Source organism: Chiloscyllium plagiosum, unplaced genomic scaffold (assembly GCF_037043375.1).
Source record: "Chiloscyllium plagiosum isolate Xiang-an unplaced genomic scaffold, Cpla_swu_hap1 HiC_scaffold_18, whole genome shotgun sequence".
Lineage (NCBI taxonomy): Eukaryota > Metazoa > Chordata > Chondrichthyes > Orectolobiformes > Hemiscylliidae > Chiloscyllium > Chiloscyllium plagiosum.
Genome location: NW_028270156.1, coordinates 65,223,372 through 65,240,004, shown reverse-complemented (window position 1 = coordinate 65,240,004; position 16,633 = coordinate 65,223,372). Strand labels below are relative to the sequence as shown.

Sequence of the window (16,633 nt, the reverse complement as noted above, 5' to 3'; positions counted from 1 at the left end):
TGTTGATCATTAGAACTTGGATAAGGAAGCAATTTATTCACTTAGAGTTATGTCTTAGGGGTTGTATATCTTGGGAATTCTCTTCTCCAGAATATTGTAGATGCTCCATCAGTGAGTATATAGAAGGCTGAGGTAGGCAGATTTCTGTTACCTCAGAAAAAGGAGAAACATAAGAAATGTGCGAGAAAGTGGAATTGACACCAAAATCAACCATTGGATCAGCTGTGACCATATTGATGGAGTAGGCTTGAGAAATAATATGGCCAACTCCTGTTTCTTTTGTTCAGAAAATATCAGAATATCCCTGTGGGATATCTGGAAAAGAAATTATCTCCAACGATTTTTTCTTTCTTCTGTTTTGCTCGTTTTATTTTCTCTCCTTTGGTATTCCAACCCCACCACTCCAAAAAAACCAAAGCCCCTAAAAGTTAGAGTTTTTTGCAGAAGATTTGCAGTTTTGGCAAAACTTTAAGATTTGATGTTTCTTTGAATTTAGGACTACCTTATTTTTATACTATTTCACTGCCTTATTATGCAAAATTATCATTCAGAAGCAAATGATTGTTGTTTGGTAGGGAAACGTACGCAATAACTTTCTTCCTTTTCTCGCCTAAACCTGATTGCAGTAAGATATATTTTGGAGAATAAATATTTTAATATTTTTGAATACTGTGACTTTAAAGAGCATATACAAACAGTCTTTTGTGTAATTTATTTTGGCTTCGCAGCACCTGAAAGGTAAATACAACATCTACCTTCCAAACACATAGAAGCTCACTCAAGAAACATAGTTTCTGAAGATGTAACATTCACTTGGAATAGTAGGGTAAAACAAAACAGGTCACTTGTTCAAATGTTTCTTAAGCTAGTGGTCGATAAGTTGTAGGTCTGAAGCGTTCCCTTATGATTCAATTAACACGGTGGAGATTGGACAACTCTGGTTTCAAACAAAATTGTAGCTGAGCACCTGTAACGAAGAAATACAGTCTAGTTGGTGAAACAATTTTGCCTGTCCTCACTGACTGAGATGATTTTCATGTGAAGGTAGAGTTATCTACCTTTTTCTGGCCAAGATCTTGCAGTGGAGCTTGCTTTTTTAATGGAGGAATGTTACTAAAAATCTTCAAGAACCCAAGTCACAGTTTCTTCATGGAGAAATCTTCTTAATGCACCAGATGTCTGATTCAGCAGTTAAACATATTGTCACTCAGTTGTTCTCAATCTTATAACTACATTGTAGAAACTTGCTGATAGGAATTCAGTAAAGACCAGGTTTCTGGCAGAGTGTCTTCTTGGCTAGAAATAGTTTCAAGTGAACATATGTCTCATGCTTTCATGGAAGGAAGAGAAAATTGCCTCTCATTTTTCATTGGGAGTTTTTGAGCCTCCTGGTGTCTCAGTCTGTTATGATAAGTTGTTTTGTTGATGAAGTTAGTCTCTACCAACTGAAGCAAGATGAGAGAATAGCCTGTTAGCAGGGAAAGTAGTTGTAAAGCCAGAATAGGTAGCATGATTAAATGTCACCAAGGGCATTAAAAACCATCTGCCGAGCACCACCATTGGTTACATTAATTTTTTTTTGGTAAAATACACGGATAATCATGATAAATAATGATGTTTTAAAACAGCAACTAAGCTAACAGCAGAAAGTACAAGCTTGATGATTTTGTGTATTATTGTACCTTTTATTATAGATATTGCTTTTTGATGATGCCATTCCTTTGTTTCCCTCTTCTTTCAGCTTTGTGCACCAGACTGATTACTATTTAGTTTTTGTATCTATTTTCTATGCCCTTCTTCCTTCTCCTAGCTCTACAGCTCACGTCTTTTCTATCAGCCTTTTGCTACTCTTGGTGGTGGTTCAGCTGATCTAGCCTGTTGCCCAGCAGCCTTAACTGCTGGTGTAAATACTGCTCATCCACATCAGGTAAATCAAAGTTGCTTGATTAAACTCACCATTGCTTGATTCAGAGACTCATTTTAAGTAATACAGTTTGCTATATTTTAAAAAATGCACTGTAATTTCACAAAAGTGAGAAAAATCATAATTGAGTAAAACCTTGACCAATGTTTCTCATTTCTGACCATTTAACAGAAGTAAACAAAACATTACATCTTTGTGTTATATCAGTGTTGCTATTTGCTTCAGTGGGATGACTTAAGTCCAAATGCTCAGACTTATATAGAAATTAGGTGAGCCGTTTACTATTCTAAGACCTGTTAAAATCATTAGAATAAGAGCCAGGGGAGAATGTACCATCTGAAAGCATCATAGAAGCAAATTCAAAGTAACTTCAATGTCTACTTGAAATGGAACTTTTTTTTGCTGATGGGGAAATAATGAGTAGAACTTATTTGAAAGCTCTTTAAAAGAGCTGACACATGGGCTGAATTGCCTGCTGTGTTGTGCTTAGTTGGCAATTGAAAAACTTAACAAAGCCTCAGTAAAACAGTATCTTATCTCAATTTATGCAAAGTGTTTTTATTTTATACATTGACACCCTTGAACATTATTTTTGTGAAATTACGGTACTTCCATAATGTCACTTCTATACTGCACTATATTGTTATTTCTTTAAATGTGTTTAATATTTTCCTACAAGTTCGATAAAAGTGCAAAAAATAGCAGTGAACAATTGCTGGGATATATAGCATACAGAAAGCAGCCGAGCAGTAATAATGACATAATGATAGCCTTGAGAAATATCAACGAACAGCAATTGTATCTACTAAAGTATTATTTTTCAACTCTTGCTGACACAGGCAGCCTGTTTTTTTTAAACTCTTTAAAATGTTGGGGATTTAAATAGCTTCATAGTTAGCTCACCTTTCAGCAAAACAGGGTCTGTTTGAACTTTTTATGACTGAGACTGGGTAAGTGCCCTATCATTCAAGTCTCTCTACTGCACAGATCCCAACATTTAAAAAAATCTTTTTTCCAGCTACCAGGATGACCAGTTAAATACCTTTTATAAGTATCAGGTTTTAACCAAAAGGATCTATCAACTAGCTTTATTAATAAAGCACAACTTGATTTATTATCAATACAAAACGTGTTCAGTAAAGATGCAATAATTGTTCACATACATAGTAGAAATGCTTATCCCTACTAATACTCGCAAAACACACAGGCAAACACACACACTTTCAGGAAAAGAGGGGTAAACAGATTTTTCTTGAGGGACAGGTTTCTGAAAAAAATCACCTTGGCCAATAGGTTATTCTTGAAGGCAATAGGTTAAAGCAGAGGATGTTCTGGAGTCTGTTGCTCTGATGTTCTAGCACATGTGGTCAGGTCATTAGTCATACACAATTATGCCTGAAGTCGGGTGGACATAGCTTGCTCAGGAAATACAATATTGAGATGTGCTTTCAAAAGAACAAATACGTTCCACCTTGAACTGGATTTGAGAATTCTTCAGAAGTGGGAGAGATGAGCTGCGCAACCAGTCCATAGCAGGCTTTCCTACAAATCAATTGGTTCCCAGGAAAGCAGGCTTTCCTCCATTTGCACCAGTTCTTTGCAAACTTTCCTTCAACTGAACTAGATAAAACAAGCACCTCTCCAGCTAGTGACTTTTCAAATCAACCTCCAGAAAGTCAACGGCAAACAGTTATCACCAGGCATGTGATTTCTAAGATCTCTTTTTTAAAACATTTTTCCAATGTCCACAATGAACTTTTGAGAGCTTATTTTAAAGAAACCACTGCAGGTATGTCTACAAAACTTGGACTAACTTTTCACGATCCTTCAAAAGTTAAATCCTCCAAGCAATATTAAATAAAGCATACAACACCAGGTGTTGAGTGATTTTTAACTTTGTGCACCCCAGTCCAAAACCAGCATATCCATATCATAAGTAAAGCATCTTTGTAACAAACTCAGCAGTGAATTTGAGTTTACCTTGTGTGAGTCACAGCCCTCTCTCCTTCCTCATGGGGATGGCATTTCCACCCATTCCACTGTGACCCTCAAAACCCTGGTGTTAACTTAATGTCAGTCATACCAACTTATTGTTCCACCCTTTCCCCTTCACCTGTGATGCCACCTTACCTAGTACACAAGTAGACTGCAAAATAATGAAGTTAAAGTTCTATATTGCATTATCTTAATAAAGTGCTCTTGCTCACTAGGAAAAAAACACTTTGACAGATCTTAACAGATTTGGTGTCTCCTGGCACTTCATGCTTGGCAGGTTTCTACTTTGACAACTTTACAGCTCCACTGTACCTTTAAGGTATAGTGCTGTGTACTGTTAAAATCCCAAAGCATACCTTAATATGTTTCCCAATGGGTAAATGAACCCCTGCCTTCTCTGTCCCATTAACAGATTGCAAAAGCTTCTACAGGTATGCAAAAAAGGAAGTGATTATCTAAAGTAAACGCAAATTCCTTGCCAACAGGACATGCACTTTGTATCTACCTTCACAGATGAAAAGACTAATTACATCCAAAAATAGTGGGAACCAAGATTCCATTGAGAATGAGAACCTTGAAGAAACTAGTATCAGTAATGAAATATTGCTTCAACATTTAATAGAAGGAACAGCTGATAAATTTGAGACTTGCTGTGCTATGTTCTGAGATTTTCAAAGAGGTTTTTATGGAAATGGTGGAAGAATTAATTTTAATCTTAAAATGTGTCCTAGATTTTAGAAAAGTTCCCATGAATTGAAAGTCAGCAAATGTAAAGCCTACCAATTAAAGAAAAGGTGGAAAGAAAACAGACAACAACAAACCAGTTAGTCTCTCATCAGTAGTAGGAGAAAGCGAGGACTGCAGATGCTGGAGATCAGAGCTGAAAAATGTGTTGCTGGAAAAGCACAGCAGGTCAGGCAGCATCCAAGGAGCAGGAGAATCGACGTTTCGGGCATGAGCCCTTCTTCAGGAATTCTCCTGCTCCTTGGATGCTACCTGACCTGCTGCGCTTTTTCAGCAACACATTTTTCAGCTCTCATCAGTAGTACAAAGCTGCTAGAATCTGTCATCAGGAATGCAGAAGTATTGTCTTTAGAAATTATTAATTGCAGAGTCACAATAGACTTAAGAGAAAGATCATTGATAGCAAAACCATTTCAAGGTCTTTACGGTAGTCATCGCAGTGGAAGGGATAACCAGTATTTAGATTTTTAGAAAAAGTTTTAGTAAGTTGTGTAAGAGATTATTGCATATAATTCAGACTCCAAATAATTTAGTTGTATGCATTTAGGATTTATTGACAATAATGGCCCTCATTTCGGTTATCAGGCTTTATGTAGTACAGTAACACAAGGATCAAAACTTAGGCCCTAGCCATTTGAAAATCTGTCAGTGACTTGGATGAAGGCACGAGGTGTTTACATATTCAGGTTTATTGTCAGTACAAGGTTACAGTGGAAAGGTTATGCTAAGGATTCAAAGAAATACAAAGTGACGTAGGCAGATTGTTAGTGGTCAGGAGTGTAATAAATGAAAGCCAAACTGAGGAAGTGTGAAGTTATCCACTTTGGTAACAAAAATAAAAAAAGTAGAATATTATTTAAATGGTGAGAGACTGGGAGATGTTGATATTCAGAAGTTCTTATATATTGATACTCGGAAGTGATTTGATATTGATATTCAGAAGTCCGATATTCAGGTGTCCTTGTGGACATCATAGAAAGTAGCATGCAGGTACAGCAAGCAATTAGAAATGCAAGTAGTCTGTTTGCCATTACTGCAAAGGAATTGGAGTGCACAAGTAATTGAAATTTACTGTGGTTATGTAGGTCTCAGTGATTTTTAGTGTCTTTTTTGTCTACTTACTGTTGGAAGGGCATACTTGCCCTAGAGGGATTACAGTTTCGGAATAAAGGGATATGCATTTAGAATAGATTCTGAGGAGAATTTCTCTGCTCAAAGGAATTCTCTACCTCAGAGGAATGTGAACTCTTATTCTTCAACCATACTCAAGACAGCGATTAATACATGTTTGGATACAAATGGACTCAGGATATAAGGAGACAGTACAGGTATTTTTATTCAACCTGTTCAGAGATGTTATGAGCTAGCACGTTTTGAGAAGATTTATAGCTCAGGTTGAGGTTCTGGATGTAGGTTTGCTTGCTGAGCTAGAAGGTTTGGTTTCAGATGTTTTGTCACCATACTAGGTAATATCATCAGTGAGCCTCCGGTGAAGCACTGGTGGTATGGTCTGCATTTTACTTATGTGCTTAGGTTTCTTTGGGTTGGTGATGTCATTTCCTATGGTGATATCATTACCTGTTCTTTTTCTCAGGAGGCGGTAAATGGGATCCAAGTCAATATGTTTGTTGATAGAGTTCCGGTTGGAATACCATGCTTCTAGGAATTCTTGCATGTGTCTGTGTTTGGCCTGTCCTAGAATGGACGTGTTGTCCCAGTCAAAGTGGTGTCCTTCCTCATATATATGTCAAGATACTAGTGAGAGTGGGTCATGCCTTTTTGTGGCTAGTTGATGTTCATGTATCCTGGTGGCTAGTTTTCTGCCTGTTTGTCCAATGTAGTGTTTGTTACAGTTCTTGCAACGTATTTTGTAAATGACATTAGTTTTGCTTGTTGTCTGTATAGGGTCCTTCAAGTTCATTAGCTGCTATTTTAGTGTATTGATGGGTTTATGGGCTACCATGATGCCAAGTCTGGCAGTCATTTCTGAGATGCCTTTGATGTAAGGGAGAGTGGCTAGGGTTTCTAGAAGTATTTTGTCTGCTTGTTTGAGTTTGTTGCTGAGAAATCGGCGGACTGTGTTCATTAGGTACCCGTTCGTTTTGAATATACTGTATAGGTGATTTCCTCTGCTCTTCGTAGTTCCTCTGTATTCCAGTGTGTGGTAGCTCATTGAAATAATGTTCTATTGCAGCTTCGTTTGTAGATGTTGAGATGATTGCTTCTGTAGTTCAGTATTTGGTCTGTGTGTGTTGTTTTCCTGTAGACGCTGGTTTGAAGTTCCCCATTGGTCGTTTGCTCAACTGTGACATCGAGGAATGGCAGTTTGTTGTTGTTTTCCTCCTATTTCATGAATTTTATGCAGTAAGGGTATTATTAACGGTGTTGAAAGTTTCTTCTAATTTGTTTCGTTCAGTGATGAGAAAGGTGTCATCCACGTAGCGGACCCAAAGTTTAGGTTGGGTAGTTGGCAGAGCTATTTGATTGAGTCTCTGCATTACTGCCTCTGCTAAGAATCCTGATATTGGAGATTCCATGGGTGTTCCATTGGTTTGTATGTAGGTTTTGTTGTTGAAGATGAAGTGGGTGGTAAGGCATAGGACCACTAGCTTGACAATATTGTCATTGCTGATGAAGCTGGTGGTGTTTGGTGTCTAATGTCATTTACAAAATACCTTGCAAGAAGTGTAACAAGCACTACATTGGACAAACAGGCAGAAAACTAGCCACAAAAAGACATGAACATCAACTAGCCACAAAAAGACATGACCCACTCTCACTACTATCTTTACATACAGATGAGGAAGGACATCACTTCAACTGGGACAACACATCCATCCTAGGACAAGCCAAACAGAGACACGAGCAAGAATTCTGGAAGCATGGCATTCTAACCAAAACTCCTATCAACAAACACATTGACTTGGATCCCATTTATCACCCCCTGAGAAAAAGAACAGGAAATGACATCACCACAGGAAATGACATCACCAACCCAAGGAAATCTAAACATATAAATAAAATGCGGGCCACACCACCGGAGGCTCCCTGATGATGTTGCTTAATATGGTGACAAAACGTCTGAAACCAAATCTTCCAGCTCAGCAAGCAAACCTACATCCATGTTATAACCTCTGGAGCAAGTGGGACTTGAATCTGGGCCTTGTGACTCTGAGACTACTACTGTGCCACGATAGTGTAGGAGGGGAGATGATAGTGCAGGAAATTTGAAGGGCCAAATTATTGCTCCAATTTTTTTACATTCTTAGTATGAATTTTTCATTTGATAATTAATGTGGTTCACAGTGCACTTGCAATTAAAAGCCAATTTCTTGGAGATGATGAGAACTAGAGGGCATAGGTTTAGGGTGAGAGGGGAAAAATTTAAATGGACCAAGGGGCAACATTTTCATTCAGAGAGTGGTGTATGGAATGAGCTGCCAGAGGAAATGGTGGAGGCTGGTACAATTACAACATTTAAAAGGCATCTGGATTGATATATGTATAGGAAGGGTTTAGTGGGATATGTGCCAAATGCTGGCAAGTAGGACTAGATTACTTTAGGATATCTGGTCGGGCATGGACGACTTGGATCGAAGGGTCTGTTTCCATGCTGTGCATCTCTCTGACTCTATGATGACCTGTCACTCATATTTAGTAGCAGCTGTGTCTAATCGATGATTAAGAGTAAACAGGGGGCCCTCTAGTGGCGCAGTGGCAGTGTCGATACCGAGCAATCTAATTATCCCAATCTGCATGAAGACTGAAGGCGCACATGGTTAATGTACTGCCATTTTTACATACCCTCATTATCTCATGATTCATTCTGTGCCCTACCATAAAGCTACTATTACCTAGAAATACTACGTATAGTTTCAACATCTTCCAACACAAGAGCATTTCTTGCTATCGTATTTATTCCATCCAATACTAACAGTGCTACCCTGCCATTCTTTTCCATCCTGTTCTTTTTGAAGTCACATCCTTGAATGTTCAGTTCCTAGCTTTGATTACCTTATAATATGTTTCTGCATTGGCAATATGCTCATTTTCATTAACCTGTATTTGTGCTGAAAATTAATTTATTCAAGAGCCTTAATTTTGCCTTTTAACCAATGTTTCCACCTTTGACTTTATTTCCTGCTGTTTTTCTACGGTTTGTACTCTATCCTGATAGCTGAACGAAGACAGAGGGTTGGAGGATGGTGGTTGATGGGAAATGTACATCGTGGAGCTCAGTTACCAATGGTGTGCTGCATGGATATGTTTTGGCGCCAGTGCTGTTTGTCATTTTTATCAATGATCTGGATATGGGCATAGAAGGATGGGTTAGTAGATTTGCAGGTGACTCTAAGGTAGGCAGAGTTGTGGATAGTGCCGAAGGATGTTGTGGGTTACAGACGGACATAGATAAGATGCAAAGCTGGGCTGAGAAGTGGCAAACGGAGTTTAATGCAGAAAAGTGTGAGGTAATTCACTTCGGAAGAAATAACAGGAATTCAGAGTACTGGGCTAATGGTAAAATTCTTGGCAGTGTAGATGAACAAAGAGATCTTGGTGTCCTGGTGCGTAAATCCCTGAAAGTTGCCACCCAGGTTGATAGAGTTGTTAAGAAGGCATACGGTGTCTTGGCGTTTATTGGTTGAGGGATTGAGTTTGAGGGCCACAAGGTCATGCTTCAGCTGTACAAGACACTGGTAAGGCCACACCTGGAGCATTGCATGCAGTACTGTCACTGCATTATAGGAAGGATGTGGAAGCTTTGGAAAGAGATCAGAGGAGATTTACTAGGATGTTGCTTGGTATGGAAGGAAGGTCTTATGAGGCAATGCTGAGGGAACTGAAGCTGTTTACATTGGAGAGAAGAAGGTTGAGAGGTGACTTAATTGAGACGTAGAAGATATTCAGAGGGTTAGATAGGGTAGACAGTGAGAGCCTTTTTCCTCAAATGGTGATGGCTAACACGAGGGGACATAGCTTTAAATTGAGGATTGATAGATTTAGGACAGATATTAGGGGTAGTTTCTTCACTCAGAGTAGGGGCATGGAACAGCCTGCTTGCAACAGCAGTAGACTCGCCAACGTTAAGACCATTTAAGTGGGCATTGGATGTACATATGGACAATAATGGAACGGTGTAGGTTAGATGGGCATCAGATTATTTTCACAAGCCAGCGCAACATCAAGGGCCAAAGGGCCTGTACTGTGCTGAAACATTCTATGTTCCATTTCTAAGTGAAGCTTGCCCACTGGAACAACTCATACCAGTGTCGCACAAACTAAAGCCCATTGCACCCACAGCAATCTTTGAGCCATGCACTTAACTCCCTGACTTTATTTACACAATGCCAGTTTGCCTGTGGTGTCCAGAGATTTTTACCTTGGAGGTTTTGCTTTTCAGTTTCACTCCTAACTGTTCAGCACAGCTTTTAGTTCGATCAATGTTGTTGATACCAATGTAGATGATGACAACTGGATTCCTCCCTTCCCACTCCAGAGATCTTCTCCAGACTCTATGTTCTTAATTAACCCTGGCTCTGGGCAGGCCACAGAGCCTTCGAGACTCCCATTCTTGGCTGCAGAGAACAGAATCTATGCTCCTAATTATACTGTCCCTTGCATTCCTATTTCCCTCCTCCAATTGAACAGCTGTCTGTGCCAAGGTGCGATGGTCAGTTCACAGCTTCTCCACTTTCTTCTGCACAGTTCACAAGGACTTTGTGACTAATAGACAATTGCAGAGTCTGAAACTTCTAAATTGAACTCCTGGATCCTCCTACCTGCAGTCACACCTTTCTGTCCCTAAAGACAGACCAATTTTGAATTAACTAGCCTGAAGGATTTTGACTGCCCTTGGATCAAAGCATTCAAGTAACCTTCCTCTTCCCCGATTTGGCAGAATTTCTGCAGCTCTGATTCCAGTTCCTCAACTCAGATCCAAAATTTCTCAAGTTGCATACAATCACAGATGCTCATTCTGGATCACATCAGGTTCCACACATTGCAGCAACAACACATCAATCATCCTGTCATTACTGTTGTATTTGATTTAATTTGCAAATTAATAATTCAACCTCTGCATACAATTAAACATTTGAGTAATACCTTGTTTGCATTTCTGTATCATTACAACAGCACTTTGCTTCACTCTAACACTGAAACAATAGATTGGTATCTTGCAAGTCGAACTGAGTTGGAGCTTCTATACTTAATGATTTGCTTATAACATCTTTATTATTTTTCCCTAGATGGTAATTCCTAGTAAAGAAGGAGGCATACCTGTTCTGCCTCTACATCCTGCCCCTGGTGTCCAGGCTGATGGTGAAAGAGTGCCAACCTGTAATTTGACAGATATGAATCAACATGCGGCAACAACTCCTTCCAGCAGGTACAGATGGAAATAGAGTTCTAATGATTATGGAGATAATTACGGAATTCTGCATAACTGAAATTAAATCTACAAAGGTGTGAAAGAAATCTTTCTTAAACTGGGCAGGCAAATTATTGAACCTGATTGTGAAGAAAGTATAACAAGCACCCAACTAGGAAAATTTCATTTCGGTTAGCTCACGGAACCTTTCAGCTTAAACCTAATACAATGGCAGAAAAAATAGACAGGCAGTTCTTAGGTTGCGAACAGGTTCAATTATTAAATGTATGTGCAAGTCAATTTGTATGTGAATCAGAACACAATGCAGGAGAATACAAAGTAGCTGTTTGTAAGTAGAGCAAGTATTCATATGTTAGATCTTGAACCCCTGTGTGGGATCATGTTCATAAGTGCAAGTGTCTGTAAATTGGGCCCCTGTAATTTCAGGGGCCTCGAATAATGTGTCTCAAGCCAATGTGAAATAGAATAACTGCTTCCCCTAGGTATAGAGTTGACGACTAAACCTACAGAATGAAATGACAGATTTATTCCTCAATTTAGATAATTCACTTATAATGAAAGTAATTCTGTATTAACGTACATAAAATGTTGTCATTTCACTGCAAATTGCAGCAAAACTGCCTTTAGTGTTTTGAATTGAAATCAAAACTCTTGGTTTAGATACAGGAAGGCAACTGTATTTTTTTCAGATTGTGCATAAAATCTATTTAAAAATATTTTCCCTAAAGTTGTTAGGTAACATTTTGCAATGGGCTCTTGGTCCTTTTATTGAAATGGTTACATCTGACTGAGGGTCAAAACACTGTCCAGTTAATCCCTGTGATATACCCCTGAATCCAGATCAAATGCAGGCTAAAACTGAAATCTGACCTATAACTCTGCAATACAGATTAGAGTTTTAAAGAAAATAAGCACACAAAGCCAACCAACCAACCAGAAATTGGCAATATGTTCAAATTGATTAGACCAGTGTCTACTGCAAGTGGAGTACTGCATCTGTTGCTCCCTATGTGGTCTCCTCTGCATTGGAGAGACAGTATGTCAACTTCTGGAGCATTTCAGGGAACATCTCTGGGACATGCACACCAAAAATCCTATTGCCCTGTAGCTGACCAGTTCAACCACCACCTAACATCAACTCCACCTCACCCTCCCCCCCCCCCCCCCCCCCCCCCACCCAATACTCCCCCAAGTGCATGCAAGTCCTGAGCCGCCTCCACTGGCAAATTCAAGCCATTCACCAACTGGAGGAAGAATGCCTCACCTTCCGCCTTGGGACCCTCCAACCACACTACATATATATCAACTTCACCAGTTTTCAAATCTCCCCCCCCCCCCCCCACCTCATCCCAGATCAAACCCTCTAATCAGTTTTCCCTTTTTTTCTTTTGAAGTGGTGAAGCAGAATTGCTATCAAAGAGTAGTGAAGGAAAAAGCGGGACACCTCAGGATGTGTTAGAAACTACCTTTACGAGGAAAGTGGGAGCGTTTGTTAACAAACCAGCCAGTCAGGTATGATTCTAACCATAGCATATCTGGTAGAATAAGATTGTCTTCTCTTAGCAAAATACTATCAACGTGTTTCACCGTAGTGGGAATCAATCACATGTATTTAGATTTGATGAAATAAAGGGCTGAATTACTTGACTAGAGAATTTGAGATGCCATCTGATGGCTCCTTCTCAGATTTACAATCTAATAATATTCAATGTGTTTAGTCACTTTCTGCCAATCTTTTGCTCTTTTTGTAGATGTTCCTATTGCTTTGTAATGTGAAAGTTTATCGCATTGCTGTATTGTGAGATCTTTTTCTGGCATGTATGTTAAAATAGAAACATGGATGCTGCAGAAAAATGCCAGCTGACTGCTCTGTGTACTAATCACTCATTCAGTATGTCCTTCCACTTTCAATAATCTACACACAATCCTCCCCAGGTCCATCTGTCTTCACCGTGTTTAGAACTGTGCCATCATGTCTGTATTGTCTCTCCCTAGTACTTCTGCAAAAGTGCATCACCTCACATGTGACAGTATTAAATTGCATCTGCCATTTGTCTGCCCATTTTGCTATCCTATCCTATGTCCTGTTGCAATTGATTAGTATCAGCCTCAATATTTACCACCCCTCCGAGCTTTGTATCATAGACAAGTTTTGAAATGTTAATCCGTATGTAAATACCCATTCATTCATATCTAGCAATAAAGAGGAGTGATGCAGACGTTGACCTTTGGGAAAACCACCGTCTTTCATCCTCCGTTCACTACATAGCTCTGAAATTTCCTGCAGATTTGCTTTGCTATCTTTCTGTCACTACTTGGAGGTTGTAGGACACCCTCAGTATTTTACTCATCCCCTCTTTGCTTATCAGCTCCAACCAAATAGATTCTGTCTTTTCCCCTTCAATCTCTTTCCAAAATTACGAAGTCTTTCCTTAGTTAGTTTTGCCACCCAGCTCCCTTCCCTAGCTTTCATGAACATTTTATTTCCATGACTGTTAGCATGTGATGCTCACCATTAAGTCATGTTACCGTTATCGTCATTATGTCCTGGTACAACTGATTACTGCTATATCATGTTAGTACAAAGCATTGTTGAGTAACTTGCCACACAGTCTAGCAATTCAGTTGACATTTGAAAACAATAAAAATATAAATTACAATGTTCATTTGCTGTTTTTGTTACTTCCCTGTACCACATCAGGTCTTCTTCTAACAAACCTGTTCTGCGTCTACTTTCTACAGGTCACTGCTGCCAATATGGATTTACCATTTGCTGTATTTGCACCGAAAATTGTTGAATCTGAGGACACTGATGTCATGGTAAGTCTGCCAGTGAAAGTTAATTCAAGACAGACTATTATCAAGATTTGTAAAGCTATTTTAGAGCAACTTTGGAGCACATGATGTGTTTTTATACCATGAAAATGATCCATCTAGAAAATTAAACTGATTCACTAGTGTGGATATTACTTAGACAACCGATAAAAGCTTCAGTTCAGATTCTTGGGAATATGATCACACCTCATGTCACTAAAGAGCTGTATATATGTTTCTGATCTCTAGTAAATAGGATTTACTAGACTTGAATTCAACACTGGAATTTAGATTCATTTGTAAGATGTAGCAGGATTTTATCAACTTAACAAATTATGATTAATTATTTCTCACTCTCTTTCCCCATTTTCTTAATATTCTGAAGTGTATATGAACATTTAAATAGGCAAGTATTTGAAGTTGCCTCAAGCTGGTAGTGTTGTAGTTTTGTCTTACTAACAAGTTTTAATACCCCCTTAAGTTTACAATTAAGTGCAAGATAAGTTGCCAGTATGCCAAGTTATTATTGTGAGGGTGCGAAAACAATCTTGTCACAAACTTCTGCTAATGGTTCAGTTCCTTCTACCTGTTTAGAGATGTGTGAAAGCAACTTCTATTTTCCCCTAATTCTGTATGTACTATATTGCTGTCTCCTGAAAACCTGGTATAAAATCTATAATTCACTTTATGTCAGGTTATACCCATCCATGTGTTGTCACTCTGATCTTCGTGATCAACCTGTCTGCCATCCAGGTTATTTCTGTTGGTTAAATAGTTTGCGCAAATGCTATAAATTGGGAATCCATTATATCCAAGTTGACGTTATCTTTCTGTCTTCTTATCCCAGGTAAATCCGCCTGATTCTCCTATTCCAGAATCACCTCTGCATGCCAGTCTTCATTCAGACCAGTCCAGTGGGAGCAGTGGCCTCACACAGGATGAATTTGTTATGGTGGAACTTGTAAGTTATTTTATTCATGGCATTTTGAGGAGCAGGCAGTTATAGTTCATTCAGAATTGCAACTGACATTGCCCAAATTGTAAAATTTAAATGAACCTTTCAGGTCATTGATTCTATGGTCTCTGAGTATTTAAAATTCACCCTGCGGCACAAAGAAAAACCATTTTGTCCATTGTCCCTGGGCTGATGGGAATGATCTCTAAATTTTATTTTAAAGAGAAAGCAATGAAATGACTGGGGGAGAAAAAGTGTTGGCTGTTCATCCAATGTCTTATTCAGTGAATAGCTAAAACAGATGTGCCAGAATGACTCTTAATTTAATCCCCTAGCCTGCATCAAGTTTGCTATCTTGTGGGATTGTGGTAGGAACATTTCAGTTTGCCTCTGTTTTGGAAGAGGAAAATATGCTGTGTTTCCAGCTCCTTAGTACTATCCAGCACCCCTTTGGAATTCTGCAATCATAATGGTGAGAAAACAATTAGAGTGAGCTGTAATTCCCTGTGGGGTTAAATAAGTAACAAGTAAATGATCCCTGCTAATAGAAAACATCCTCCATTCAAGAAATCAGTGCTTTGCAAGTAGAAATTACAGTTTAAAAAATTAAGCAGGAACATATTGGCTCTTTGGTAATTTAGTCTTTACTGTATAGAAAGATTTATCAGATCCTGCTTTACTGACTATATGCAATGTGTTCATCTAATTTGATCTCTTAAATTAGTATTTCAATGTCCACTATCCTGGGGTATGTTCAGTCATCAATCATCACTTTTCACTGTTAGTGTGACTGAGATTGGAAACGTGCCTTCATGGTAATTAAAGCTAAAATTATATCATGTTCAAATGGTGCTTGACAAGATATATTGAAAGTACCTACTTGAAGTACACAGCTTTGTGATTTTACTGTTAATCTATGTCTGAACAGTTAGAAAAATATGGTAGGGACTGAGAACTTAAGAAAGTGTAAGCTGTTCACGCAACAAACATGATTCTCCCGCTCATCTTGTAACTGCACCTTATATGGGCTATACAATGTTGTTAATCTTCTGAATAAATGTTTTCAATATGTGTCAAGATTGAGTAGTGCACCATCACCACAAAATAGCTGTTCATAGCCTCCACAATCTATAATGCTACAGCGTTCCTCACAATTATACAATTAATGGTAGAGCCTGGGTCGTGTTGTAGAACAGAGAGACCTCGGGGTTCATATATACAGTTCTTTGAAATTGCATCACAGGTATACAGGGTGGTTAAAAAAGCATACAGCACGCTTGCCTTCATTGTTCAGACCTTTGAGTATAAGAGATTGGATGTCATGTTGTACTTATACAGGATGTTGATGAGGTCTCGTCCAGAGTACTGTGTGGGGTTCTGGTCACGCTGTTATAAGAAGGATGTTATTAAACTGGAGAGGGTTCAATAGAGATTTACCAGGATGTTTCTAGGAATAAAGGGTTTGAATTATAAAAATAATAGGATATGCTGGGACCTTATTTTTTAACTGGAGTGTAGGAGGTGTAAGGGTGGTCTTATATAGGTTTATAAAATCATGAGCATAGATAAGATGAATAGCAAGGTCTTTTCTCTAGGGTGGGGGAATTCAAAACCCGGGGGCATGTTTTTACGGTGAAAGGAGAAAGATTTAAAAGGGACATGAGGAGCAGCTTCTTTACACAGAGAATGATTATTGTGTGGAATGAACTTCCAGAGGAAGTGATGGATGCAAGTACAGTTACAACATATGAAAGACATTTGGATAAGTACGTGAATAGGAAAGGTTTGGAGTGATATCGGCCAAATGCAG

At 38.8% G+C, this 16,633-nt stretch overlaps 1 protein-coding gene across 7 annotated transcripts in view; it reads left to right on the top strand.

Moving 5' to 3' along the window:
- The window catches only part of atg13 (ATG13 autophagy related 13 homolog (S. cerevisiae)), a 79,775-nt gene that overhangs the window by 52,055 nt on the left and 11,087 nt on the right, over positions 1-16,633 (top strand). For 4 of the 7 annotated variants that reach the window (XM_087996745.1, XM_087996746.1, XM_087996747.1 and 1 more), the window contains exons 11-15: positions 1,811-1,927; positions 10,912-11,051; positions 12,449-12,566; positions 13,797-13,874; positions 14,716-14,829. In XM_087996745.1, coding sequence (XP_087852871.1) covers positions 1,811-1,927; positions 10,912-11,051; positions 12,449-12,566; positions 13,797-13,874; positions 14,716-14,829 — 567 coding nt within the window. The remainder of the gene's footprint in view (positions 1-1,810; positions 1,928-10,911; positions 11,052-12,448; positions 12,567-13,796; positions 13,875-14,715; positions 14,830-16,633) is intronic. The other 3 variants (XM_043706216.2, XM_087996749.1, XM_043706215.2) reach the window with 1 other exon arrangement.